The sequence below is a fragment of the Aspergillus flavus genome, chromosome 5 (genome assembly GCF_009017415.1).
Source record: "Aspergillus flavus chromosome 5, complete sequence".
Lineage (NCBI taxonomy): Eukaryota > Fungi > Ascomycota > Eurotiomycetes > Eurotiales > Aspergillaceae > Aspergillus > Aspergillus flavus.
Genome location: NC_092408.1, coordinates 4,181,121 through 4,207,319, shown reverse-complemented (window position 1 = coordinate 4,207,319; position 26,199 = coordinate 4,181,121). Strand labels below are relative to the sequence as shown.

The 26,199-nt window shown below is 47.1% G+C and overlaps 10 protein-coding genes and 2 non-coding genes across 12 annotated transcripts; 5 read left to right on the top strand and 7 right to left on the bottom strand.

Moving 5' to 3' along the window:
- Positions 1 to 3,413: 3,413 nt before the first annotated feature.
- F9C07_2071206 (uncharacterized protein) lies at positions 3,414 to 4,688 on the top strand (the record flags this gene model as incomplete). The annotated part of the gene is made up of 3 exons (XM_071508766.1): positions 3,414 to 3,435; positions 3,490 to 3,668; positions 3,738 to 4,688. The coding sequence occupies 3 exons, from the start codon at positions 3,414 to 3,416 to the stop codon at positions 4,686 to 4,688; spliced, it is 1,152 nt and encodes a 383-aa protein (XP_071364672.1).
- A 437-nt stretch (positions 4,689 to 5,125) lies between these two features.
- F9C07_2285519 (putative serine/threonine protein kinase) lies at positions 5,126 to 7,579 on the top strand (the record flags this gene model as incomplete). Its single annotated transcript, XM_071510764.1, has 4 exons — positions 5,126 to 5,594; positions 5,658 to 5,867; positions 5,915 to 6,368; positions 6,420 to 7,579. Exons 1-4 carry the CDS (start codon positions 5,277 to 5,279, stop codon positions 7,577 to 7,579), a joined length of 2,142 nt encoding a protein of 713 aa, XP_071364671.1. The 5' UTR covers positions 5,126 to 5,276.
- A 131-nt stretch (positions 7,580 to 7,710) lies between these two features.
- Positions 7,711 to 10,276, bottom strand: F9C07_1719498 (uncharacterized protein). Its single transcript, XM_041293465.2, has 3 exons — positions 9,434 to 10,276; positions 7,923 to 9,381; positions 7,711 to 7,874 (listed from the first exon to the last, which is right to left on the bottom strand). The coding sequence occupies exons 1-3, from the start codon at positions 9,487 to 9,489 to the stop codon at positions 7,842 to 7,844; spliced, it is 1,548 nt and encodes a 515-aa protein (XP_041148371.1). The 5' UTR covers positions 9,490 to 10,276; the 3' UTR covers positions 7,711 to 7,841.
- Positions 10,277 to 10,284: 8 nt separating this feature from the next.
- Positions 10,285 to 10,357, bottom strand: F9C07_t194. The gene has a single exon. It is a non-coding gene; the product is annotated as a tRNA-Thr (tRNA).
- A 1,036-nt stretch (positions 10,358 to 11,393) lies between these two features.
- On the top strand, positions 11,394 to 14,168 carry F9C07_2285517 (small oligopeptide transporter, OPT family). Its single transcript, XM_041293457.2, has 3 exons — positions 11,394 to 11,860; positions 11,911 to 13,758; positions 13,811 to 14,168. Exons 1-3 carry the CDS (start codon positions 11,707 to 11,709, stop codon positions 14,104 to 14,106), a joined length of 2,298 nt encoding a protein of 765 aa, XP_041148370.1. The 5' UTR covers positions 11,394 to 11,706; the 3' UTR covers positions 14,107 to 14,168.
- Positions 14,169 to 14,415: 247 nt separating this feature from the next.
- On the bottom strand, positions 14,416 to 16,087 carry F9C07_2070054 (fungal chitosanase of glycosyl hydrolase group 75-domain-containing protein; the record flags this gene model as incomplete). The annotated part of the gene is made up of 8 exons (XM_041293454.2): positions 14,416 to 14,486; positions 14,574 to 14,684; positions 14,783 to 14,893; positions 14,994 to 15,224; positions 15,287 to 15,435; positions 15,500 to 15,636; positions 15,703 to 15,768; positions 15,821 to 16,087. The coding sequence occupies 8 exons, from the start codon at positions 16,085 to 16,087 to the stop codon at positions 14,416 to 14,418; spliced, it is 1,143 nt and encodes a 380-aa protein (XP_041148369.2).
- A 1,343-nt stretch (positions 16,088 to 17,430) lies between these two features.
- On the top strand, positions 17,431 to 19,169 carry F9C07_2285515 (uncharacterized protein). The gene is made up of 5 exons (XM_041293456.2): positions 17,431 to 17,996; positions 18,060 to 18,517; positions 18,572 to 18,679; positions 18,739 to 18,846; positions 18,899 to 19,169. Exons 1-5 carry the CDS (start codon positions 17,653 to 17,655, stop codon positions 18,964 to 18,966), a joined length of 1,086 nt encoding a protein of 361 aa, XP_041148368.1. The 5' UTR covers positions 17,431 to 17,652; the 3' UTR covers positions 18,967 to 19,169.
- Positions 19,170 to 19,665: 496 nt separating this feature from the next.
- F9C07_t195 lies at positions 19,666 to 19,736 on the top strand. Its single transcript has one exon. It is a non-coding gene; the product is annotated as a tRNA-Gly (tRNA).
- F9C07_2285513 (putative transporter) lies at positions 19,701 to 22,118 on the bottom strand. Its single transcript, XM_041293453.2, has 5 exons — positions 21,725 to 22,118; positions 21,028 to 21,641; positions 20,715 to 20,967; positions 20,525 to 20,647; positions 19,701 to 20,471 (listed from the first exon to the last, which is right to left on the bottom strand). The coding sequence occupies exons 1-5, from the start codon at positions 21,964 to 21,966 to the stop codon at positions 19,910 to 19,912; spliced, it is 1,794 nt and encodes a 597-aa protein (XP_041148367.1). The 5' UTR covers positions 21,967 to 22,118; the 3' UTR covers positions 19,701 to 19,909.
- An 815-nt stretch (positions 22,119 to 22,933) lies between these two features.
- Positions 22,934 to 23,392, bottom strand: F9C07_9222 (uncharacterized protein; the record flags this gene model as incomplete). The annotated part of the gene is made up of 1 exon (XM_041286626.1): positions 22,934 to 23,392. One exon carries the CDS (start codon positions 23,390 to 23,392, stop codon positions 22,934 to 22,936), a length of 459 nt encoding a protein of 152 aa, XP_041148366.1.
- Positions 23,393 to 24,804: 1,412 nt separating this feature from the next.
- Positions 24,805 to 25,098, bottom strand: F9C07_9221 (uncharacterized protein; the record flags this gene model as incomplete). Its single annotated transcript, XM_071511878.1, has 1 exon — positions 24,805 to 25,098. The coding sequence occupies one exon, from the start codon at positions 25,096 to 25,098 to the stop codon at positions 24,805 to 24,807; it is 294 nt and encodes a 97-aa protein (XP_071364670.1).
- Positions 25,099 to 25,278: 180 nt separating this feature from the next.
- F9C07_1719353 (uncharacterized protein) lies at positions 25,279 to 25,847 on the bottom strand. The gene has a single exon (XM_071508337.1). It carries the CDS (start codon positions 25,748 to 25,750, stop codon positions 25,439 to 25,441), a length of 312 nt encoding a protein of 103 aa, XP_071364669.1. The 5' UTR covers positions 25,751 to 25,847; the 3' UTR covers positions 25,279 to 25,438.
- Positions 25,848 to 26,199: the final 352 nt, after the last annotated feature.

Genomic DNA, 26,199 nt, shown 5'->3' with positions numbered 1-26,199 from the left:
GGTCGAGACATATATCAAAATAGCCTCTACATTCATGGTAAGTAAAGAGAGGTTACACCTAGTGTCGTGAACTCAGGAGATACTCAGTCTACTTAACTTGTCTCCAGAGCTGGGCCTATGGAAGTTGGACCGTGTCATATGGCTCACATCTCCACAATGCTAAATCTTTAGTGTAGCGCACCGGATAATCTCGTATCCCAAATTTTAGCCATATTCTAAACAAGGATTCCATGTTGGAGAAGTACTATAAAATGTGGCTATTATAGGTTTCCAGCACACGCTAAGGGTCCTTACTGCGCACTAGTTCTTCACATATGAGATGAATAAAAGCTCCGTCGCATCGTACGCTAAAAGCCTAGCATCGCCGATCTGGGTTACCGACGCCACACGCTGTGCTAATGTCATAAGAACGGAACTGAGAAGGCTCAGCCGCTGCACCGACCCTAATTTAGTGTCACAGTATTTGATTTGCGCGAGGGGCGGGTGGTAGTAATTCTCCCATAGGATCTGAGCTTGCAGAGGTAAATAAAAGCTATTTGATCGCATTAGTACTCGGCCGAAGCCGAAGGCCAAGCTAGATCTACGACATACTAGCCTGTCTCACATACACCGTGGACCAATAGTAACAATGTTATTTCGGAGGACTGTCCACTCTTGGGCATCCCGGCGCCCGCTATCCATGAACGATGCAACCCTTCTCACAAATATTTTGCAGCTTCTCCACTTCGCCTTCAACCGAATAGCGCCGCTAGATGTCACAGCGACGACCCTAGCTCGGTAGGGCCGCTACATAGCGTACAGCGAATAGATCTACAGTAAATCGCCGTTTTAAGCAATCAATTGAGCTGGCTGCCTAAATTGCTTATATCGGGGGATTGCTTATATTGAAATATCTATATAGAGTAGTAGAAATCAGGATTTTAGGTAGTATATATGATTTATATCATTTACTTATCAATCTTTCTACGTAGCAAAGAGTATTCTAATAGTAGATAATCGTGTGGTAGTGAAATATATATATTTTAGCTGTTGATGTGTTGTATAGATAAGATTTTTAATCTAAAAACAATAAAAAAGAATAGAGCACGTGGTTTCTATATATTTTTTAAAATATATAATTAATTAAAAGAATCCACTTTATTTCCTTATAAACAGTTTCATATAGAGAATTAGACAGAATGATAAAATTTTCCTGTATCGGGGTTTTAAGGAATTTTGTATAGTAATCGATTTCAGACAATCAATTAGATTGCTTATAACGCGTAAATTCCCTATATCGGGGTTGCTTATAACGGTGTTTTACTGTAATAGGTATTGGAGCTCCAGCGACACTAGCAGGGATGAATGTCGCATTACCATTTACATGAATACTCGCCCGCGGTAGTCATGTGGGTAACATTAGAACATGCAGTACGACGTGGCAAGTTGTCGATCAATAATAATACCAAGTTATGCCTGCAGTATGAGCCAGTCATGCACGATGCATTAATTGATAGTGGGGGATTCCTGTTTATCTCCTGCATAAATGTGGAGCACTGGTCAGAGGCCGAAATCTTCTTTTTCGTCCACGAATGGTTGCATCACAACCTGATCCACAGAAGGAGTTCACTCGGCAAAAGTTTATTGACAGTCCATTTCTGTATCCATGCCGGGTGGAAGTCACTATTAGCGATCACTTACTTTGCTTCAGGGCATACTGGCATATATGTCTCAGGTTCCGCTCCAATTACCAGTGAGCAATTGACATATCCTAGTCGCGAAGTCCAACTGGCTTCGGGTGAGTTCCTAGGATCCGATTAGTCTACATATACTAGAAGCTGTCAAAGTGAAGGTATATCTGCTAATCCTTTCGTGTTACGTTTGCGATGAGGCAAGGCTGATCAGGGCTTCCACTATGGAACCCGCATTACTGCTACCACCATTAGGATACTCCACCTGCTTACAGCGCTAATTGATTGCAGGCTATTGAGATTTGCCACCATTGGATAAAGACGAATTATTAGGCAATAGCTCGTATGATTTACTCCATCACTTGCTGGCCATCTCTGATAAGGGGATGATTCCCCTCTTGTACAGGCGCTAGAGGGTTACCCTTCATTGTAAACGTTGTCGTCTAACTTCCACATAGCTCACTCGCACTGCTGAAAGATATCCAATATTTTATCCAGGACCTCTTGTCGCTACGTATCTGCCAAAAGACTATCCGCATTAATGATATGGGCTACGAACCCACCCATTATATCATTGTAGTTATCAACCTACCGGGACGGTGTTTCTTACATATCCACCCCAAGCTCTTGAACAGCATGGGCATAGGACCAAGATATATGTCATGAGGATATGCGGCTGCTATTTGAGGTGCTCGTTACTAGATTAGTGATTAGTGGATTTCCTTCCGAAGCGTTACTTTACTCAAATGGGGCGTCACCCAATGAGGCTAAGGGACCAAGATCTCGCTTACTCGTCCAGAGCATAAGGGCTCAGACATGTATGACCTTTGGAAATTTTGCTCGGCTTCTTGTATCCTTGTTGATTTACTGACCATCGGAAAGAGCATTCATTCATCTCATATGTTTATGAATAAAAAATTAATAATAGTTAAATAATTTATTAAATTAATATAAACGTTAATTACCCTTTCCCTGGGCTCTCCGATATCTCTTTCATAGTTCTACAATCTATTACACCGAACTTAACATACTTAACAGGTCACCTTGAGTAGTGGTTGGGTTTGCGAAACCTCAAAATCCCTATGCTCATTACCAAAGAATTAGGTACGAAAGAAAGAGAGATTATACAAGCATAGTATGACACTATATTCAATATGCTTCATGCATGACGATTAACATGCTCTTGGTAGTTGTATCGGACGTTAAACTTGCATGGAAGTCCAGAAAATACACAATACAGACTGATGGATTTTCAGTAGGTCTGGTATATGTGTGAGTTTATAAGGGCATGCATCAGTAAGCTGTCTAGAACCAATAGATTTCACTTGGCTAGTATTTCCATGACAGCCAAGATATGCCGGGAATCTTTTAATAACACCGTCACTCCATTTAAACCGTCACACTCTACGTCATTGTATTTTAGTGCAAGCCACAATACGGAGTAGTCAACTGGACTTGGTGAGGTGAAAGCATAAAGTACTTACATACCACCTCCATATAATGAAAATCATGCCCAAGCGCTAGGATCCTGATAGGACTCTGTGCTGAAACAAAGCGTTCTAACATAGCAAAAGTGAACAAAGACACTATTCTTCAGGCTGGAATTTAGCATGTAATTCATTCACTGTCTGTAATCTGGAATAGCTGTCTAGTGAGGGAACTCTCCTGGTTATTTTTTACCAATCATGAAACACGTTCCTCGTCAAACACCATTCTGATTCCACACTGATGCAGACCGCGAAAATGGAGTATTCGCTTTATCGAGGTGATTTACTTATCCAGTATTGAAGAACGAGTTACCTTGCTAATTTTTGGGTAGCGTCTCGAGAAAATGAGATCAATCTACTGTGCAAGTTACCGGAAGAACTAGTCGAAAACGTTGCCGCTTTTCTGGGTGCTGGAGACACTGGAATCGAAGATTTATGCGCCCTGCGACTGACTTGCGCGCATCTCTACGAAAAGTCATTGCATTACTTTGGACGCGCCGTGCTTCATACTGTACGTACAGACCTCGGCTTCGTAAGTTTAGAGCGACTTATGAAGCTGGCGGGAGACAATCGTTTAAAGGATCATGTACACCATCTACTCATCAGAGGGGTTTTAAATAGCCGCATGGGCTTGGGGTTTCAATGGACGAGACATAATTCAGGTCAGCTGGATGTGGAACAATCACCAGGGGCTCGCTGGTTGCGTGATATTTTACTCTCATTCCCCAACTGCAGGTCGTTCACTGTCCATCTCGACTACGGATGGAACGATTCGTCGGAACATTCTCGCTTAGGTCCCAGTGACGGTATAACCATAATCATGGACATCGTTGCGGAGACCGGCATCCCTGTCAGATCCTTTTCTGTGTACGCCCATCCGAGCAGTAGCGGATTTGCCTTCAATAATGTCGACCCACGCTGCCTTCAATTCGACATCCTCAAAGACCCGGCCTTCATCAACAGCTGGGCCCAGGTTGAGAAGCTAAAGTTCCACCACAATTTCGTTCCCGGCAACATCGGAGAATGGGTAGCCAGTGTCATCACTCTTGCCCCAAGACTCAAGACGCTAGAGATAGGTTTTGACTACACCCCCGACGCACAGGTAATTACGACCCGTCTATCGTCCGGACCAGTGGTACTTTCTGAATTGCGAGAGCTTGCCCTTACCGAAGCATCCGAGATAGAATGGGATGAGCTTCTAACACTTCTTCGCTTTACATGTCGCACTCTGCGATGCCTTACGCTGCAGCGCCTTCAACTGAAACGCGGCACTTGGATCCCTCTGCTTGCTCAACTTTATCAGTTCCCTTTGCTAGAGGACCTTACCTTGTTTTGGCTAAGTACTAGTCAGAAAAGGGTTTTGCATTTTGTTTCGCTACCGAAATCCCTCCGCGGGACTCTGCAGGGCGGAAAGCTCAAGCTTGATCACAAGCAGTTTCGGGGTATATGGAGAACCGTCTATGTCGCCTATCGGGGACATGACATGCAGGTCTTGTTGAATGCTCTATTACAGTCCGCGCGAGATGATTGAGGATATGTGTGTACCGGGAGGATTCGAGTGTTACAGAATAGCGTTAAATGAAGGATATCGTGTATTATAGAGAAAAGCAAACGTTATATGTTCAGCCGTATGATAGAGCAGCACAGATGACCATAGAGAGACTTAAATATATATAATAAATAATTATATCTATTCTATATTTAGGAGTTGCAAATCAGCAGATTTAATCGAATTCAAGAACCCGCCTGGGTGTAACAGATATATTTTTGGCTTTATATATTCGTTAGCCGCCAGGTGAGATTTACCCGCCGCCCGCCATTGCCTAGGGCTTACCTGTGCTATTGTATTGAAAATTGAGCTATTCGTGTCTGTCGCCTTCAGATCTACGCAGGATTAGAAAGCCACTGGGCTGTGGCTTATGCTATCGATGCTGCCTATCACCTGACTATTTTCACAGCGCATATGCTGACAGCCGGCTACTAATATTAGTAACAATTTGCCTTAAGTGGGAATGGCCATGACAGTCAAGGATGCTAGAAGCCTTGAGCCCCTCAGCTGCGTTTTCCTTGCAACCTCATTTCCCCCATAACCAAGTTAACCGCACACTGAGATCCGGCCATGTATGGCGCATTAGACCTGGTAAATGACTCAAAATTAAGCGTTCGGTTTTACGAAGACTTTTTCTACAATGAAGTATTCGACTTTAACTCCAAAAAGCCTGGAGGTCCTCTGCATCGACGAAAGAAGGAGCAGAAATGGATCAGAGAAAGACGCCTTGGTCGGGGCACCTTTGCAGATGTTTGGCTGTACAAATGTGACGAGGACGTGGGAACTAAATTTCAAGCCGTCAAAGTGATTCCCAGACTATCACACTCGACCAAGGCTATTGACTACACACGGGAGCTGGAGGCAATGTTCAAGTTCTCGCATCGAAAGGTCCGCTATTTTCTGTTATCTACTCACAGCCCTTATGCGGGCGAAGATACTAAGAAGCAATAGTACAAGGGCCTATTTGTGGAAGCCCTCGGATGGTTTGATAATCCTCGCTCCGTTTTCGTGACTATGGAATACATCGAACTAGGTGATCTAGAACAGCACCTTGACCCACCCCTGGGGGAAGCCGCAGCTCAGCAAATCTCATCTCAATTGCTTGAGGGACTTGAGCACATACATAGCAACGGGTTCGTCCATCGCGATCTCAAGCCCGCCGTGAGTAACCCACGACATTGTAAATTCCTGCAGACCTAATGAAGCAGAACATATTTGTCGTGCAGAAAGACCCGCATTGGTTGGTAAAAATTGGCGATTTCGGCGTCAGCAAGCGCACGAGAGAGGGCGATTCCGCATTTCAGACGGTAGCAGGTACACCAGGATTCTGGGCTCCTGAGGTCAACATGACCTTGGGGAGAGATGACGTTCAGTACACCCAGATGGTGGACATCTGGTCACTTGGAGTCATGTTACACTACATACTCACTGGATGTTTGCCGTTCAGTCAGCACCTTCAGTTGCGGAAGTACATCCAGGATGGCCAATTCCCAACAGCGCTTTTGGATGCTCGTGGTGTTAGTTCCGAGTGTAAAACATTCCTACAGAAATTGCTGGTGGTAGAGCCTACTGCACGTTTGTCTGCAAAAGATGCGCTACTGCATTCGTGGATCCAAAGCCTTTCTCATAATTCTCATGTCAACGGTGCAGAGCTAGAGTCTGGTAAGCGATGCTTTATTTCAACCAGATCTCCGGACTGATGATGAGCCCAAGCCTATCTTGGAGATAGAATACGGGAAGCGAACGAGACTCCTTCACTATCGACACCTATTCCGCAGCCTTCCCCAAGCCAGGACGGCATTGAGGGCACCACGGCCGAGCAAACTAGTGCAAAGTCGATGAGAAAAGAAAATGGAAGCCGCCGAGGAGAACAAGATACTACTATATTCGAACGGGAATGCGCTTACCTCCATTCTCGGGGCGTAGTCGCTTATCGCAGACTCTGGGCTTCGAAGGCAGAGAGGATATTTCGCAGTGCCCATAATAAGCGTAAATTAGGATTAGGAGCTGATCATCCACTGACACTTGAGTCCCTCCATTGGCAAGGTAAGTCTTTATTCCGGTTAGGGGTGGTCAACAACGCAGAAAAAGTGCTTCGAAAAGCGTACGAAAAACGAAAGGCTACTCTGGGCCCTTTGCATCCAGACACTCTTGAGTCTTTATATCAAATAGGAAGTGGTCTGCTGCGGCAAGGGATGGAAAAGAAGGCACTGGATCCACTATGGAAGGTTTATCACGCGCGAAAAAAGTCAATTGATTCCGATGGTGGCGGAGCTGTCAAGTCTGTGGAACGCCTTACTGAATGTCTGCAAAAGCTTGGAAAGCATGATCAAGCATTAAAGTTGCTTCTAAGATATTACGAAGAATTAAAGGCAAGACCAGACCCATACAGCGGCGCATTCTTAGGAATTGCCGGATGCCTTGCACCATGTCTGAGGGAGCTTAAGATGTACGCGGAAGCGGCAAATGTCTATCGCGAAATAGCTGAATTCTGGAGGTTAGTGGGGGTCAGCTTCCTTAGATTCGAATCGATGATTGCCAGTCCAGAATTCAGCTTCCTTAGATTCGAATCGATGATTGCCAGTGGCAACTGTCTTCTTGCCGGGAGCTTATTCAAGGAGGCAGAGGTTCTGTTCACGGAGGTCTACGAGCAAAAAGTGAGAGAATACGGAGTCGATCATTGGAAAACATTGTACTCTGCCCATGGCCCTGGTGCATGCTTCTATGGCCTTGGTGCATCTTTCTATGGCCAAGGGGAAATGATAAAGGCCCATGAAATGTTCCGCAAAGCCTATGAATGTCGACAAGAATACTTGGGAGACAACCATACCCTGACTCGCGAGTCATTGCAACGGATGATTGAAGCCGAATAAGGTACTCAGAAACTCTTCAACCGACTTTCCAGAGCTTCGAAAAGGATGGCACGTAGCATACGCTAGTCTATATAGTACGTTTGTGCCGGACGAGACAAGCACTAGTAAGACTTTTAGTAAATTTGAGATAGCCCGGAGCCAATCTAGTTGGATGGATCTTGTCATTGCATTGTGATACATTGGAGTACATGTACCGTGACCATATTGTATATCAAATGATACAGCACTGAAGGGAATACTCGGGATCTAGAGGATACATCCTTCACACTACGATCTTTTCAATCTCATACAAAATCTGCCTAGCATTAGCACCGACCCAGTCATGCCACTAGGGATGACATACCTTTTCAATATATCGAACACCCACCAAAATCCCATCCTCATCCTCCAACTCTGCCTTATTTCCGAAACTCCCATCCCGGTCCAAACAGGTTAGGCAAGAAACCACTACGTTTGCATAAATCTTACCCATTAAAACCGGCAAACGGCTCTCAGCAATTTCAAGTAAAGTCTGTCTGATCTGCACTGCGGACCGCCGCCCGTCCCGGTCACACAGGAATTCGCCAATGGGTAGTCCAGGTCCCAGTAAGGGCCGAGATCCTTTATACTGGACAAATGAAGTCCACAACCCAACCTCCAATAGGCAGACGCCAAGACTATAGATATCATGCTGCATGCTATACTCCTCTTCTGGGTGTAGGCCTTGCCGACGGGGATGACGATAGAGGTTGCGCTCCCACTTAGCGTCACCGGTCATATATGTTCGGCCTTCGGATGGGCGAAAGCGCTCGAAACCGACGAGGAACGGGACACCTAATCTTCCCGGCGTAGGGAAGAGGATGATGTTCTCCGGAGAGATATTTTTATGGATGATGGAAGAGGAATGGAGATAGACTAGAGAGCAAGCAAGATAGATGGCCAGTTTGAACCTTTCATCGAGATTATATTCGTTGCCGGCTGTGAGAACGGAGCGCAGGCTTCTTGGCTGACTTTGAGAGAGGTGCGGTGGAACGGCGAAGATAATGTTGAAGCCGGTGAGCGTCTCCTTTTCCGTGGTTTTGATAACACCCAGAGCTGAGAGAAGGCCGAAATGGTCTGGGCCTACGGTTGAGAGAACCCGAACGAGGCTGCGGACATCCTTGGTAGTTTGGGTCACATCCATGTACTCTTTAAGGGGGACATGGTCGACAATAATCTTCTGGTCTGCGTGATAGCCCATAGACACGGAAGATGTGATAAGTTCCTGCTTGTCGATCGCATAATTCCCGCTCAGGAACATCGAGTTAGGGGGCTCGGAGTCAGTGCGGTTGGTTTTGTGAGCCTGGCGTAGATGCACGACTGTCGAGACGACGTCACTTTGATCCGCTCTCTCTCTTGTGAGCTCCTCATCAATCAGCGGCACTGAGATCCGGGCCAAGAAGAACCACGACGGGTCAAAAGCCCTTTGCCATCTTTCAAGGTCATCAATGATCGCCACCAGGGCTGGTTTGGCCCGTGCAGCGTATCTGAGTCGGGCGGGATCGGCAACGCGGGCAATCGCTCTGTCGAAGCCAGAGAGACGCTGTGGATCAATGAGACTATCGAGCCTCGAGACTGCGGTTTGCAGTCGGCCCTGAAGTACCTGCAGGACCAAATTCTGGTGTACTTGGAGGTCATTGCCCAATGCCGGCCAGACATCTCGGAGCGCAGACAGCTGATGCTCGATCTTAATCCAGTGGCCCTGAATGCAGAGGTTAGCCTCTTGTAGCTCGCGATCGGCGTGCTGATAGGCTTGGCAACGTTTATAGAGAGCCTTCCCGAGTCTGATCACGATTAATATCCATCTTGGTAAAGCTTTCAAGGTTAATTGCTCACCGAATGCATATCTCTAGAAACGACACAGCTCCAAATGCAAATGAAACAGGCTCCATGTCGTTCTTTGGTGCTGATGTGGGTGAAATGCGGGGACCGTATCTTTTCTTGCGTACCTTTAAGTCGGACTTGAACCCAGCCTCCTGCAAGTCTGTGTTTTGGGCGCCACCAGCGGCTTATTGGTGATTTTCCCGGCCTGACAACCCAGAGCGGCTAGCCCGAGTCTCTGATTGGCGATCTTTGACAAGGCTGTGAATTGTCTGGTGAACGGCACATCAGCCACATTTGTACAAGCCACCTGGTTACTCAGATTAGAGGTTCATTTGACGTTGATGAAGGGCTTCTCAGCGCTCTGATTATTCTCGGATTGAGTGTCACACCTCGTATGACTGTGTTTGGAGAGTCAGTCACTACTTGCAGCTGATTGTATCAGTAAGACGGCCTTTCAATTCACAGGTAGTAGGTAGGCCACTATCTTCACAATACCCTTATTGCCCTTACTCAAGTATAACAACAAGGTGAAATGCTATGAACCGAAAGCCAATGTCTGGGAGGAAATGTGAAGAGAGCATTTTTCAGCTTGTAAATATCCTTGCAGCTCAATCTCCAAGTCCTCTCCAAATGTTGAGAATGTACAGGACCATTCCTCCAGCGCTCTTGTTCCTCTCTCCTGCGCTTTGAGCCGGCCTAAGGAAGAAATCGTATCACGCCAGCTACCACGGAGTTAAGTCCCAAGATAATGGTTCCATAGTATCAAATAAGAACATATGTTGCAGTCAATCAACGAGTATAGTGATGCTGTTTGCAACACAAAAGGTAAGACACAAAATTAAAAAGAAAAGAAACGGTTCATATGCTCCCACGCGGATTCGAACCGCGGACCTCATGATTACTAGTCATGCGCTCTACCAACTGAGCCATAGGAGCTACTTGATGTTTGCTTTTCACTTAACAAGTAAAAGATACAAAAGCATAAGTCTCTACTTGCAGGAAATCTCTCCTAGCAAGAATGTGTGAGTTCGAAGTAAATCCCGTTTACACAAACCTGACTGCACCTTGTATTTCTTGTATTCTTTTTTTTTTCTTGCTTCAGCTTTGTGTTGCTTATTTAATCAATTCTAATTGTTACTACAAGCATTATATTCATGAAGTTGTGAACTTGTGGACTTGTGAGGTGGTGATAGATAAGGATATATATTTGTTACCTCCAACAGCCATGCAGATTGATAACCACTGTACAGTTAGGTTTCATTCGTTCAATTTCCACGGATCAATAACCTTATTATCTAGTTCTAGTTTCATAAGAAGTTAAATCTCATTACCAAGAGCTCGACCTGTATATCTCACCATATTAGTGACTTTCACTAAAGAATGTACCATATTTTATACAGTCCCACAGAGACCCCGCTTTATTTCCCCGCTTTCCATTTGATTCCTTTTCCATCTTATACTCATTCTAAACGCAAAACGGAAGAACAAGAAGATTGAAGAAGGAAGACTTGGGAAGAGCCCACCTGGCGAAACTATAACGGTTGCAGTCTGTGATTGCCGCAAACTGCCATCGAATATGATATTTTGAAAGCGATTGAGATAAGTATGATCGAACCAGGAACTGACAACCTTGTAGTTCTCCGCAAAGTACTCAGGCTAAATCCGTACCTAACAAACGTGAGATAGCCGAGCACGCATATTGGCTTCGCAATGATGAGGCTGTCGGCAATCCCGAATGGCAATCCATTGGCTGTCAAGTTCTTCCCCGCACACTTGGCATTCGATGCGAGTATCGCTTATTCTTCTGATCGACAGCAGTGTATCCAAAGTTGCAACAATAGCTCCGTAAGGCTCTATAACGTGCCAATCACCATATGGATTCGAGAAGGAAATGCCATAACTTGGAAAAAAGCAGTAGGGCTACAGCAGTCACGTGATAATATGACAGAGATACCCTGCGTATTTTTCCATTTTAGGAAAGGTTTCATATATACCCGAACGGGCTTATCAGTAGGCCTGCGGGGAAATGAGTCTGTCGCGCGCCATCCAAGTCGTTCTATCTCTGTTATCTACCAGTAAGACAAGCGACGCGGCGGCTTCTTATCTAGTCTGAGCACTAGGAGAGTCACTAGAGAGTCCTAAGCAATTTTAATCCTTCCGTGATAAGCACTTCAAGCTTCTGGTCAAAATGCTTATAACCTGGCGGAGATCATGCTGGCTTCCATGCGTGGCTCCTTTTCTATTAATCTGCAGCCGCGCGGACATTGAGCGACGAAACCAGCGATATGGCTTCCACAGAGGAGCAAAGCGATAAGACAGCCAAGTCGCAAATCACTACAAATGTGGAAGTAGAGCAGGGTCATCTAGACGAACTATCAGAAGACATCGACGAAAAAGTCGAATACGACTATGAATCTGAACGGTCACCATTTCCTGAGGGTGTGTATCGCCATAGTGCTCAACTACGTTTTGCTAACAACGCAATATAGTTCGAGCTGTCGTACCCGAAACCGACGATCCAGACCTGCCGGTTAATACTGTGCGCATGTGGTTTCTCGGTATTGTGTTCACGATTCTCGGATCCGGGATTAATCAATTTTTCTCCCTGCGATATCCCTCCGTACATATTGTCTCGTTGGTGGCAGAGTTGCTTGCCTATCCATGTGGCGTTTTCCTTGCCAAGGTGCTGCCCGTGGTAACAATCAACCTTGGCCCCCTTGGATCAATTTGCCTTAACCCTGACCACCATTTCAATATCAAGGAGCATGCAATGATTGTGATCATGAGCAATGTCTCGTTCGGGTACGGAAGCGCAGACTCAACCAATATTATCCAGGCAGCAAGTCCCAAGTTCTACAACTTCGGTCTCAAGGCAGGATTTTCTGTTCTGGTCGTTCTTTGTGCACAACTCCTGGGGTTCGGTGTTGCCGGGCTGGCTGCGCCCTGGCTTGTCGAGCCAGCTAGCATCATCTGGCCCCAGGTATTGTCCAACTGCGCCATGTTGGAGACACTCCATTCACGAGCAAATTCAGTTGCCAATGGCTGGAAAATATCCCGCTTACGATTCTTCCTATATGTGACGGCTGGTGGCTTCATATGGTATTTCTTCCCAGGACTGATGTTCACCGCGCTATCCTATTTTACCTGGATCTGCTGGATCGTGCCGCGCAATGCTGTGGTGAACCAATTATTTGGTATGCAAACCGGCCTAGGACTGAGCCCTATTACCTTCGACTGGAGTCAGGTCGCGTACAATACAAACCCGCTTCTCTCCCCGTCGTGGGCGGCTGTAAATGTATTTGCCGGGTTTGCAGCTTTCTTCTGGATCGTGGTTCCGGGGATTTTTTATACGAACACTTGGTTCACAGCATATCTCCCTCTGATGACCAGCGACGTGTACGACAGAACCGGCGCCGTTTATGACACAGCTCGTGTGATCAGCCCACAGAGCACATTGGACCTTGAGGCGTACAAAAGCTATTCTCCACTGTACCTGGGAGCCACATTTGCTTTCGTCTACGGCTTGTCCTTCGCCTCGATCACTGGTGTGCTCACTCACATCGGCGTCTGGCACTACAAAGATATCTGGGCTGCATTCCGAGGAAAAAATAGACTCGACGTCCATGCGCGACTGATGAAATCATACAAGAAGACCCCATGGTACTGGTACGCTGCTATCATTGTCGCTATGACCGCCATCTCCATCGCCATGGTTGAGGTGTACAAAACCAAACTCCCCGTCTATGGTATTTTCCTAGCCCTCGCCATCCCCGCCATATACATGATACCCTGCGGCATTGTCCAGGGGATCACCAACGTCAACGCAAACCAACTGAATGTTCTAGCCGAATTCATCGGCGGCTACATGTTCGAGGGCAAACCCCTTGCTAACATGATCTTTAAAATTCTTAGCACAGACGTCGTCGGCCAGGGTATCTACTTCGCTATGGATATGAAACTCGGCCATTACCTCAAGATTCCCCCACGAAGCCTCTTTTTAGCCCAGGGCCTAGCTACTATTCTCGGTGCCCTGACACAGGCTGGTGTCACTATATGGATGCTGGGCCACATATCAGATATTTGTTCCGAGGACCAACCAGATGGTTTCTCCTGCCCGAATGGTAGGACGGTCTACTCGTCCTCGGTTATATGGGGCCTCGTCGGCCCTCGGCGTCTCTACTCGGTCGGGCAGATCTACTCTTCGTTGCTCCACTTCTTTTGGATCGGCGCTATTGCCCCACTCGTCACGTATGCTTTGTACAAAATCACCAAGAAAGAGTACTGGAAATACGTCAGTTGGCCTCTTATCTTTACAGGAACGGCTAATGTTCCACCAGGTGAGCTCATCTCTCTTCCTACACCTTTGTCAAGACTTACTAACTCGTACAGCAACGGGAATAAACTACTCCAGCTGGGCCCTCGTAAACTTTATCTTCAACCACTTCATCAAACGCCGCTTCTTCGCCTGGTGGACCAAGTACAACTACATCCTCGCCGCAGCCCTCGACACGGGCCTCGCGCTCAGCGGAATAGTTATCTTCTTCTGCATATCCTACCCAGGCGCCGTATTCCCGAACTGGTGGGGAAACACAGTATACGAGAACACCGCCGACGCCGATGGCGTACCATATAAGCCAATGCCAAAGATCGGGTACTTCGGCCCAACAAACGGAACCTGGAGTTGATGGAACTTCATCTCGTATTTCTTAATATATACCCAGCCACAAGGACAGGCTCTCCAATCATGCTATATATACATATCATGCAACTGTACATACCGGCAACCGGCAACCGGCGATCGGCGAACCCGGGTTTCGCTCAAGCGAGCTTCTGTACATCCCGGGGTATATGTAACCCTCTATCTGCATATCCTTCCCCATCCCCACCTCCACCTCTAGTCTGTATATAGCATATTAAGTTCCACCACAACAACTTACCTATCCCCAATCCGTCACCCGTGTAACACCCAGCCCGAAAGACCGCATATCCTTCCCTTAGGCGCTGCACTTCCCGTTCTTGCAGGCGAGGCTACCATCGCAGTCATCGTGACTAGAGCAAGAGGCACCTGTAGTTATTCCCAATCAAAGTAGTTTAGTTAAATGTTTACCCACACCAAAGGCTAAGATACGTTAAGCCCCAGTAAGTCACATACCCTCACAATGGCCCTCCCATTCGCAAGTCTCCACCCCGTTATCAACAGAGCAAATACCGCTGATGCAAGCAAGCTCATCGGAGCAATCGTCATTGCTTGAGCAAGTAGCACCTGAAGAAAAGAAAAAAGAGAGAGAGAAAATTTTAGCCTCCGAAATCCCACAATAAGAAAATAAAGCAAAAAAACAGGACCATGATTTCATCCCTTACCCTTGCAGTGACCCTCCCAGGAACAGGTCTCTGCCGATCCGTCAGAGGCACATTTTCCGTTCTGGCAGGCGAGGTCGTCGGAACAGTCGTCGTTGGAAGAACATGTGGCACCTTTATTTTTGAATCCTGGGTTTAGTGGTTTATTCTTCTTCTTGGTCTTGTCCTTCTCTTTCTTCTGAAGAGTCGGGTGGGGGGTTATGATCGTCCTCACCGGCGCAGTGGCCCGGCCAGGAGCAGGAGCCGGAGCCGCCTGTTGGCTCGGGGATACTAGTTGTCGTCAGAGTGGTCGGGGGGTTGCCGCCGCCGCCACCGAGGTTGAGGTTCTTGGCGAGGGCGCCGACGAGGCTGTCGCCCATCGAGCGGAGGGTGTCGAAGTTGGTGATGTAGTTCTTGTTCAGGGCGCTGCTGGGGAGAACGGCCTTGTCACCGGTGAAGACGATGTCTGTTTTCGTAATTAGGGATATGTCGCGCAAGAGAAACATGGGGAATGATAAAGGTACGTACAAGTAACGTCGGCAGCGGTGTGGCCCTTGTTACCGTTCAGGTCCTCCTCGGGGAAACAGGTCCTGGCCATTAACCAGGAGGCTTCACCAGTGACCTGAGGGCTATCTCCGTTCGAGTCACCGAAGATACCGTAGAACATCTTACCGTTGCTGGAGGTGGCACTGTGTTAGCAGGTCCTGCCAGAAATAAGAACATGGAGGGTAACTGGCTTACCAAATAACGGCAGCGACGGCGTTTCCTTTGAGTGTGCCCTTATTCGCATCCAGGAATTCCTGAGGGATGACAATGAAGGGCACCTCGTATGCGGACAGCGCGCCCCAGTTAGTTTCTTTTTGGCCGTCGGGGTTGCCCTGCGTTTGTTAGACGCTTTCATGATGGAGAGAAACCTCAACGGAGTCTCAGGGGCTGATCTTTACCTTGCAGCCATGGTTAAGCCCATCGCAATCAACATCCATGTCGGCGATGAAGGAGAAGGCAGCGCCCTGGTTAGTGCGTTAGCAACTGTATGCTCATGAAGTGGTAGGCGATACTTACCTCAGAGAAGCCCGCCCAGTCGCTGTGGATAGTGGACTTGGTACTACCCTGACCGATAGGATAGGTAGCATGAGAGGGAACCTTGCTGGCCTTAGCAGCAGCAGCCTGGATAGCCGCCACAGGAATGGAGCTCGAAGCCTGGAAGAACTTGGCTGGGGGGCCTCCGTCTGGCTTGTTGTAGTCGGCTCCATTGACCTTCTGGCCCATGGCTGTACCACAGATGGCCAGGGAGAGGGCAAGGCGGCTAGCAAAGCTCTTGATAGGCATATTGAATAGGTCCGTACTCGACAGGAAAGCAAGACTGTGGTTGTAGACGTAAGGTGCTTGTTGACATGGGCGCCATGGTGGATTTATAGTGGAATCGAGGTGTAGGAAATTGGTTATCCTGTATGGAACGTCCCTTTGTTCGATTACTTAGAGTTCGTTTCGTGTGTTACGGCCTAATTTCCCGGCCGTTTCGAGACCGAGTCTGGGCGGATATAGTACTCTCTGACAATTGTTGATTCGCCGGAGCTCTAGCCACTGCTACGCGAAGGTAGCATTTTGGAACGCCTCCAATGGCTAAGTGGTATGTTTCACTTGGTTGTCCTGTCATGCTGCGAGAATGAAGCATGCGGACCACTAGTTGCAGAAGGATCATATGAAAGTGCTTGAGTTGTTTTCCCCATTGCATACTAAAAATCTATAGTCTGTCGGCACTGCCGATTCGGCAGGCTTCCGATGGGGGCTCCACAGTTGGGGGTTATTCATTAGTCTTCCCAAATATTGGTTCCATGGCTAGTGTTGTATAGATCCGCCGGATATGATCTCCAGCCACATTAAAGGACACTTTAGCTTCTGAGGATGACACCTTTTGACAGGGTTAATGTTAGGTTAAATTGGTTGTGCAACACGAGTGTCACAGAACAAAGAAAAAGGACCTCTGCTCCATGGAGGGCAAAGGTCAGACCATTTTCCAGAACTGTCAGAATCTACTAGCAACATTTTCATGCAGGTGTAGCTATAGCGCTGCGTTAGACTGGTATAGGAACTCTATGGAGATTCCTGAATAGGTAGGTGTCAATATCTAGCGGACTTCACTCAGGGGTCTCGCCCCGACGCTAATGCTAACGGCGCGATATGAAGGGCCAATTGGTACAATGTGGAGTTTCAGAGTGGAGAGTGGACGAACTACGGCGCGAAGCGAGAGCGATTGCCGAATCCAGTTAATATCTTATCAAATGATTTCCCCGAGGTCCACATGCGAAAAAAAGGTTCCGATAGCAACGAACCGTATACAACTCGTGGTGCTGGGGGATAAATAAACATTGCATTCAGTGTGCATAATGCAGGTACTCGTAAACTTTGCTTATCTCTATGTGTAATCATTGGCCATTGGAGTCAGGTGATAGCGTGTTACCCTACAGGCGACAGCGACAGCTCATTTTCTGCAGAGGCTGGACGCTTGCATTGTTGGCTAATTAATTGGGCCCAGTCTCGGCCCGGACAAAGAACATGCCATGATCCAGTACGATACGAGGTTACATTGCATGCCGCCCCAAGTGGTCCGGTCTTGGCATGCATGAGAATAACTGCTTATAACCTTTTCAGACTCTGCACACGTATCCACACGGCCATCGGCTGAGTTCCTAAGCGATGATCGTGAAATACATTCCCAGTATGCCGGCAAATGGGGATTCCAGGAGAGCCTCGGCATTCAAATCTTCATATCCCTACTAGGGGCGGCGGCGAAGGGGGACTTTCGCCGAAATGCATATAAATTCACCGAAGACCCAGAGGGATAACGGCTCAAGACTCCTTGTTGACCACTGAACATCTCGCATCATCTCACAATGCAGCTGTACAAGGTCTTCGCTGTTCTGGCAGCCCTGCAGCCGGCTCTTGCTAAGAGCCTTGTTGACTTCTCTGCGGCTCGCGGCGATAACCCCTCTATCCTCGGTCTCCGGAATCTCGAATCGGTACGCAATACTAAACTCGATGAGAACACTAAAGATCTCTACATCAAGTTGGATAAGGATCCAAAGGGCACTCCTGCGCTGCATTTCCACCGCAAGAAGGACTATATCCGTGCCGAGTACCACTCTTTGAAGAATCAGATTGAGGTCGATAAGACCTATTACATTGGCTACAAGTTCTCCCTGGGAGCTATTCAGCAGAGTCTGATGATCTGGCAATTGTACGTAGTTTCATTCCTCTATATATAATCGAAAATTAGATTTCAAATACTGACCGCAAAAAGCAAGGAATACTCTGCTAACAGCCACGGCGGTGCTAACATTCCTCTCTCACTGGAATTTAAGAGCGGTAAACTGAACCTCCAGTACCAAGCCTCAGGTGACGCGAAGCGTGTATCCCAGTGGTCTAAGGAACTGAAGACCGACACCGTCTACTCCATCGGACTCGTGATCAACACCTCCCGCCCGGGATGGGTTGAGCTCTACTTCGATGGCGAGCAGCAGACCCTCAGCTCCGGTAGCACCAGACTAAAGGCCAACACGTTCCCCGGCCAGGCGGACCCTAAGTTTGGCGCTTACCGTGGCGAGGAAGTGCAAATCGATACCTATGTCTACAACATCCAGATCGGAACTACCATTGATGATATCAAGGAGGCTGCTGGACTCGGCTCGTCCCCTAAGCCCACCGCCACTTCTAACCCCACTCCTGTTCCTACCTGCGCTTGGGAGGGTCATTGCGAGGGTACGTCTCTTTGTCGCCGGGTGCTTTGTCAAATGCTAACTCAGGCATGAACAGGTGCCACCTGCACTACGGAGAATGACTGCTCTGACGAACTCGTCTGCAAGAACGGAAAGTGCACTGCTGATGGAGCCGTGCCGTGCTCCTGGGAAGGCCACTGCGAAGGTATGTCTCTCTTTTCTTTCTGGGCTTCTCGACTGGATGTATTAACGATGGTATTTTAGGTGCCACGTGCTCCTCAGAGAATGACTGCTCCGGCGAGCTTGTCTGCAAGAACGGAAAGTGCACTGCTGACAGTGCTGTGACTTGTTCCTGGGAGGGCCACTGTGCCGGTATGTATCTTCCTTCTTATGTATGTTGATCTTATTAACTCAGTGTTTGTAGGTGCCAAGTGCAGCTCTCATGATGATTGCTCCGATGAGCTTGCCTGCACCGATGGTGTTTGTGCCTGATCTGATGTATTAGGATCTGATTGTTCCCTCTCATTGGGGTGAATGTCTGATGGCTTGGTATGAATAGAATGCGATACATAGCAATGTATGATATGAGCAATCTGAGTGATGTAAATCTATCCCAATGCCAAATTCTGATAGAGTAAAGATACCCAGTGTCAAGCCAATAACCCACCCAGACAGTATTCGTAGAGAAAATACGCCGAACAACGGACAAAACCCCAAAGCAAGTGCTGAACAAACAAAAGGCACAGCGACCCCGCACCACAAACCGGCGAACAACGCCAGCGGAATTATATAATACTGTATGCAGAATATTGGGCATGTTATTGAAATGATAAGGAAACAAACAGAAAACGAGGCGGGCTCGCTGGTAGATCTTGCCTGGAGGCTGCTCATGTAGGGGAGTAAGGCCGTAGGCGAGGCTGCCGTACTGTTCTATATTCGTTCTATATCCGTTATATTACCGGTTTTAATTTTTCTCTTTCACTGGGCTTTTTGGTTTTTGATCTTGTTGTGCTTGTGCTTTTCCGTAGGAGAGACACGGCGAAGTGGTTATTGCCGGCTACTATATATATCTAGTAGTACTGTAGGTAGGGTTTGTCCAACTTCCCCAGAATATTACCATTGGAACTATATACATAAATTCAAACAAATAGAATGTAAACTAGTCAGGTTAGCCTACTGGTTCTCTGCCAAGCATCATTGGTCTAGTGGTAGAATTCATCGTTGCCATCGATGAGGCCCGTGTTCGATTCACGGATGATGCACTATCTTTTTGTTCTTTTTTGCTTCATTCTCCTCAAATGACTTGAAATATCCACTTGAAAAGACTTGGCTGAGGTCCTCTGTTGCCCTTTCGCGCACCCTACACTCCGATCTACTACCGCCGTAGACCTTGGATACATCACGATTTTAGCCCTACCCTACCAAATACACGACACTACCAGACATTCCCCCTAGTCTGCTCCCTCTCCAACTTCTTCACATTGATATCCCTCCAAACCCAAACACACGCAATACAAAGCGGAACAAAACAAACCCCCGCTATAACCATCTTTCTCTGTACATCTGCATAAGCTCCGACGATAGCCTCCCTCTCTGGCGTTCCATCAGCATACGACATCTGCATGACCATATCACTAAAGATAGTAGCGCTGATATTCCTACTCTCATCAGGGAGTCTCTTATACAGTTCGCTAGGGAGGATATTATTCCACATACCCCCGGCGATAGCAGACCCGACAGCCGCACCGATCGAGCCGAATAACCCCCAGATTGCGACGACGACGGCGATCTCTTGGTGTGTGACGGGCGCCATGATGGCTAATTGGCCGCAGACTGTGAATATACATGTGCCCAGACCGACGAGGATTTGGGTCATGGTTATGATGCCGACGTGGGTGGTGGGTTGGCGGAAAGGGATTAGAAGGGCAGTGCCGAGGAGGAGGATGGGGATGCCGGTGAACACGGTCCATTTGAATTCGCCGGTGTAACGGATTAAACTGGTCTTGTTAGATGGTGCTTATGTGGTGATGGGGGGTGTAGGGTTTCTTACAGGCCGAAGATTGGGCTGAAGATGTAGGAGGTTAGGGAGAAGGCGTTGAGGACGTAGTTGGCTGTTGTTATGTCTAATCTGTGGACGACTTGGAGGTACGAGCTGAAGTAGCTGTTCCAGGTGCTGGTTTATTGTTAGCATGGTGTTAAGCGCACATGATGGGCTTTTATGGCCAATAGGGAAGACTTACAAGCAGGAGATGAACATGACGCAGTATAGAAGACAAGACCCAATGATAGTCGGTTCCTTCAAGTACTTCCAAGGGAGGAATTGGACGGGAGAAAGGTATCTCTCCCATGCATAGAATGCGGGGATACAAACCACCCCGAGTACTTCCATCGCAACAATATATCCACTTGCCCATCCCTTGGGGGCGTACGAGGCAAGACTGAAGGGGAGAAGAATCAAGGAAAACACCGCCGTTATCAAGACAATTCCGATCACTAGAGATCTTTCGTTAGCCATAGACAATATCAAATACGAAATGCAAAAGAATCACACACCGTCAAATTCGATGAAATAGTGAATGATAGATTGCCACCAACTCCTCTCAGAGACCGTCTTCTCGTAAATACCAACCTTCTGGGCCCTCCGCTGCATGTACAGCATAACACCCACAACAGGAATGGAAGTACCAGTGATCATGATTGCGAAAGCGCCAAATGCCCAGCGAAAATCGAGATTGATGTAGAATAAAGTTGCGATCCTGGGCCCAGCAAACGTGCTCGCGATACTCGGGGTTCCGTTGATGCCCAGCATAATCATTCGGTTTTTGAGGGTTGTCATATCGGCCAGCATGATATCAACCACATACATCATACCAATATGTCCCACCCAATATAATGTGTGCGCCGCGACGTAGGTTTCGATATTCTTGCAGGTAGCCTTCATTATCAGTCCAATCACGACAATCAGAAGCATAAATAAGAAGCCTTCAACCCGTCCCCAGATATCAATTATTTTGGCCAGAGTGAGCTTTGAGGAGCCGCCGAGAATGGTGGACATGATGCTGACAACTGTGAGTAGGCCGTGCTTATGGAATGACGACGTGATGTATGGATTCAGCGAGGTTTGGACGGAGACTAGAAGCATGTCTACGAAAGAGACAAGGTAAAGACTGCATGAGAGTAAGTATTTGACCTGGTCCCATTTGGCGCACAAGATGGCTGGTACATAGCATTTATTGAGGGTAAGACTCACAGCACGAACATAAGCCACATCGTATTCTTCGACCATAAGGAAGTGATCGCTCTCACTCGCTGAACACCGCCTTGAAACAAGGTGGAATCCTTGTCTGAGATACTCACACCATCCCTGGAGGGCTCTTGCACGATGCGATCGACCCCTGCATTCTGTTCCGTATCCTCCACCGCACTGACAACGGGTTCAATCTGGCTCGGCACGACGGCCTTTGGCATGCCGTTGGAAGGAGAGCCGCTCATGGCTGGCGGATGCAGGAACACGAAAGTGTAGGATTAGATCGACGACGGGGTATGGGTAAAAGAGGGGACAAACAGGCGAAGTTCACATATGCAAAGGGATTTACGGCGCACTGCAGTCTCAGTTCAGTAGCCAAGAGCGGCACAGCAATAAGTGCTCCAAGCGTGCATTTACGTCCCCTATCAGATGATCAGATAAGATTTACGGACACAATTTGCCCAATAATGTATTGTGTACTGGTTTTAGCGCAACGCTACTATGGGGCTAAAAATTGATATACGAAAAGCGGGATTGGCGCCAAGGGTCCGAGAACGGCAGTAATAAAAAGGTTTTCAGGTATGTATCCCCAGATATTTGAATGACCTCTGCATTCGTGGGTCGATATTCTGCAGTCCAAAGGGAGTATTTGAAGGATAAAGTCTACTGGAAGGAGTAAAGTATGTAGGGGTTTGCCGACTGTAAGATGATCTCAAAAAACTAAGATTTGAATTTCATGTAGAGCAAGGCTAGTCGAGTCATGCAACAACGGCATCCCAAGACGCTAGTCTAGTAATGAAATGTTCTTCTGCGACTCGAAACCCGGACGCGTCTAGCTATCAGGTAAAAGTGCCCCACTGATTCTGCCCTGGGCGCAAATCAACCGCTGCGATATTCTGGCAGGCTCTTGAACTACCCTGGACATGCTTGAACATCCATAGTTACTAAGTGATTCGTATTTGCTCGAAGCTGGCTATTAGCCATGGTAGTGCAGAAAGTGGTCTCCAATCACACGCCGTAGGAGTAACCATCTGAGTCATATATGAGTTGCCCATGGCTGGTGTGTGTATCAAAAATGTGGGTCGTTGGACATCATTCCGCGAGTATCCCGAATCGCATAATCGATTGGCTCTTGGACTTGACCGTCAAAAGGAGGACTATGAACACTATGGCGGTCCCCGCGATGGGAAGGCGGATATAGAATGACCACCGCTAGGTGACGTGCTGCGTGAGAGCGCCTCCGATGAAGGGTCCGATGGAGGAGCTCACCGAAACACTATGAAGATAAGCGCTGTCACTTGCGCTCGTTGGTGTAAAATAATAAGGTAACAGGAGGTAATATTGACCAGCAGATTGGCGCTTCCGAGACGAGCTCGCACCACCGCTGATGCCACTTCCCGAAGCAGGCAGGGCGACAGCGGGGCCATCGTTGACCAAAAACGTCGGCAAGCTGTCCGTTAAGCGGTTGAAACGCGGTGCTGGCAAGGCCATGGTTATTCGGTCTGTAAATGATGAGGGCGAAGCGGGGACCAACCTCAACAGAAAGACTGCACTTGCAAACCAGACGTTATACCCTCCCGCATGTAGATCGCGCGAGATAGTGGGCAGAGCAGTCGATGTAACGGTAGATTCAACCGCAGTGAGAAGAGAAGTGACTGACAGGCCTGCCATGATCAGGCAAAATTGCCATCATGCTGTCTGGTTCCGTACTCGTGGAAGTCCTTCTCGGAGATAGCTTCTATCTTATAGCGGAAGGAGGTGAGCATGAGGACAAGTTGCTTTTGGGGAGCCATTGTCAACTGTTGCAGGAGGAAGATGCGTAACCTGAACTTGAAAACCAAGAATGTGAGAACTGAGATGAGCTGGGGCAATGGGCGAAAGCCGACTTATATGGTAATATGGCATCTCACGGGTGGGTGGGAAGGCGCGGGGTTGGTTGACAGAAAAGGCCCCAAATCGCTGCTACCACCAATAGTGCTGTTCAAGGAGCCAGGGATGATTCCTTCTCTTTGTTTGCCTGCTCTAGCGTCTAGTTTGGTTGTGCTGGGAGATAATGGATGCATGCATAGCGTGGTAATATCCTGGGTTGATAAGGATGTCATAGCCAACGTACATTACTTGTGTGATCTGCCATCCTGGTCGGTACTTCTGACTAGTTTATCTTATATGCACTAATGTCCTGATTCTTTATCTCTTGTTGCCGCCTAAGCGCTTCACCTGCCTTACTTTCTCCACAGCCCCACGTATCCCTGCAAGGCGACGATCTCTCCGTCTATGGCTTAGGGCTCCCATTTAGATTGGAGATTGAAGATCCTAGCCGAGGGAAAGCTCTTTCCTCTCCACCTTCCCTGCACGTAGCCTTATCTTGAATCCTTGAAGTGAACACTTTTATACACCAACGCTGAAAAGCTTTCCTCTTACACTTTCTGTTACAATGCCTCTCCTCGATCTTCCAGATGAGTTACTCCTCATCATTGAAAGTCTAGACAATGAGAAGGATATCCTTTCTTTTCTATTAACGCACCCCCGAGTCTATGGCATTCAATAAATGGGCCCTCTATATACATATAAAATCAGGTTTTCCGGAACCTCATCTTTGCTATGGTATACAGAGAGAGGATATAAATCAGCTGTGGAAACACTACTTGACAAAGGCGCCGATCTGGAGTGCCGATCTGGTGATTGGGAAACCCCATTGATATTGGCTGCTTAATACGGACATAAACATATCGCTAAGCTGCTCATTGAGAAGGCTGTGACCTAGAATCCAAGGATCGTCAGGGCCGAACAGCACTAAGACATGCCTTTAACGCAGAACATGAGGATATAGTGATGCTGCTGCTTGAGAAGGGTGGTTGCTGACCCAGAGTACAAATATCAGTAAGGCAATACAGCACTCATGGATAGGGAAAGATAATGCGATCAGATTACGGAGTACGCACGATTAATACACAAAGTATTCACAACTGTAACACAGCCAGGTAATCACAGAAGGTGTAGGGTGTCCCCAATGTGCAACAGGGAGGTCCCTGCTGAGTAGCAAGGTTAATAAACAGCTTGATGCTAATCAGATCCTCGTCACTTTACCAAAACCACCTCTTCTTCACCCCTTCCGGCGGATACACCACAATCCGATCCAAATCCGCTCCTTTATAATCAAACCCGTTCCACAGCCCGCCAACAGTAATCGTGTTCTCCCCTTTCTTCAACGGCAACAGAAGCGGCGTGGAGAGAATAATACCCTTATGCGTGTCCTTCTGGTACAACGTGTGTACGTTCTCTGTGTCACCGTTTACTACGACGCTGCTGATGCGCCGGAGTTGCCAGGTGCCGTTAATGCGGTCGGGTTGGCCCATTGGCTGATCACCGAATCCCATGTCATCAATGTCTAGGATATTGGTTAATAAGTGTGTAATTGGCCTGGTAATAGGAAGGCAAGGGAATATCATGACATACTTTGGTGATAGAAGGATACCCATTTGTGTTATCTATGTTTGCTATTTTCTAAAATATAGATGCTAAGTATGTATGTAGTAAACAAAGACTAGAGCCAGGTTGAAATAAAGAGAGCAAACTATACTATTATAGGTATAGATAATATTTATTTTATAAAAACTTTCTAGTTTTTTTAGTATCTTTAGCACCAGCACATGGTTAAAATATCTAATGTTTTTTATACGCCAATATTCTATTTTTCTTGGAAAAAGTATCTTATGATTATACAAAGAAGATTGGAGTATAATTAAATATCCTAATTGTGGGGTTAGGAGGTGGATCTGGGCTATATATGCTAAGAAGAAAGAAAACATGATAAAGAAAGTACAGATTGTGAATGGGGACGGATAATAATAGATCTGTTATGCTTATATTCTTGAAGATATTCTGTCGTTTTCTCGTCCGCCTTATATTTGTTGTTAGAGTTGCTTGACGTGCGTATTCATCCCATTCTCTGTTTTTCTTTTCTTTTCTTTTTTTTTTAGAAAAAAAAAAAAAAAAAATAAATAGAACTATGTATGTTCCTCTCGGCATTTCGTTTCCGCCACATAAAGCAGCCTTTCAAATATTTCCTAAAATTTGGCCGATTCCTCCTATTTCCGGCTATGCAGCCACATTGGCAAATTGGTATGAATCCTAGGCTTTCTTACTGATTCACATTAACTGACAAATACCAAAGAACATATTCAAGGAATTAAACAGCTTGTGATTACATAAGCAAAGACTTAATGATGACGCCTATGCACCGCTCCCCAGCACCAGTCAATGAATACAGCAGTGCTATGAGTCTATATACGAGAGTCCAGCTAACGACAGCTATGACACCAGACTTAGTAGTTCCAAGAGCATCAGCGATAATGCTTGACGTCACTTGTACTTTACCTCAGAAAGCAGCTACTGCAAGCAATAATTTAAAACGTGGATTTTTCGAAACTGGTCCTCGGAAAGTTTGATCATGAACGGTTCAAGCGCGAAGAGCGGGC

Coding starts and splice junctions, on each gene's coding strand:
- F9C07_1719498 (XM_041293465.2), bottom strand. CDS start 9,489: ATGGAGCCTGTTTCATTTGCATTTGGAGCTGTGTCGTTTCTAGAGATA. Junction 9,382..9,433: donor TTTCTAGAGATATGCATTCG/GTGAGCAATTAA, acceptor AATCGTGATCAG/ACTCGGGAAGGCTCTCTATA. Junction 7,875..7,922: donor GTGTTCGATATATTGAAAAG/GTATGTCATCCC, acceptor AATGCTAGGCAG/ATTTTGTATGAGATTGAAAA.
- F9C07_2285517 (XM_041293457.2), top strand. CDS start 11,707: ATGGCTTCCACAGAGGAGCAAAGCGATAAGACAGCCAAGTCGCAAATC. Junction 11,861..11,910: donor ACGGTCACCATTTCCTGAGG/GTGTGTATCGCC, acceptor AACGCAATATAG/TTCGAGCTGTCGTACCCGAA. Junction 13,759..13,810: donor AACGGCTAATGTTCCACCAG/GTGAGCTCATCT, acceptor TAACTCGTACAG/CAACGGGAATAAACTACTCC.
- F9C07_2285515 (XM_041293456.2), top strand. CDS start 17,653: ATGCAGCTGTACAAGGTCTTCGCTGTTCTGGCAGCCCTGCAGCCGGCT. Junction 17,997..18,059: donor AGTCTGATGATCTGGCAATT/GTACGTAGTTTC, acceptor GACCGCAAAAAG/CAAGGAATACTCTGCTAACA. Junction 18,680..18,738: donor CTGGGAAGGCCACTGCGAAG/GTATGTCTCTCT, acceptor ATGGTATTTTAG/GTGCCACGTGCTCCTCAGAG.
- F9C07_2285513 (XM_041293453.2), bottom strand. CDS start 21,966: ATGAGCGGCTCTCCTTCCAACGGCATGCCAAAGGCCGTCGTGCCGAGC. Junction 20,968..21,027: donor CTATTTCATCGAATTTGACG/GTGTGTGATTCT, acceptor AAAGATCTCTAG/TGATCGGAATTGTCTTGATA. Junction 20,648..20,714: donor GTCATGTTCATCTCCTGCTT/GTAAGTCTTCCC, acceptor ACAATAAACCAG/CACCTGGAACAGCTACTTCA.
- F9C07_1719353 (XM_071508337.1), bottom strand. CDS start 25,750: ATGCCGAGAGGAACATACATAGTTCTATTTATTTTTTTTTTTTTTTTT.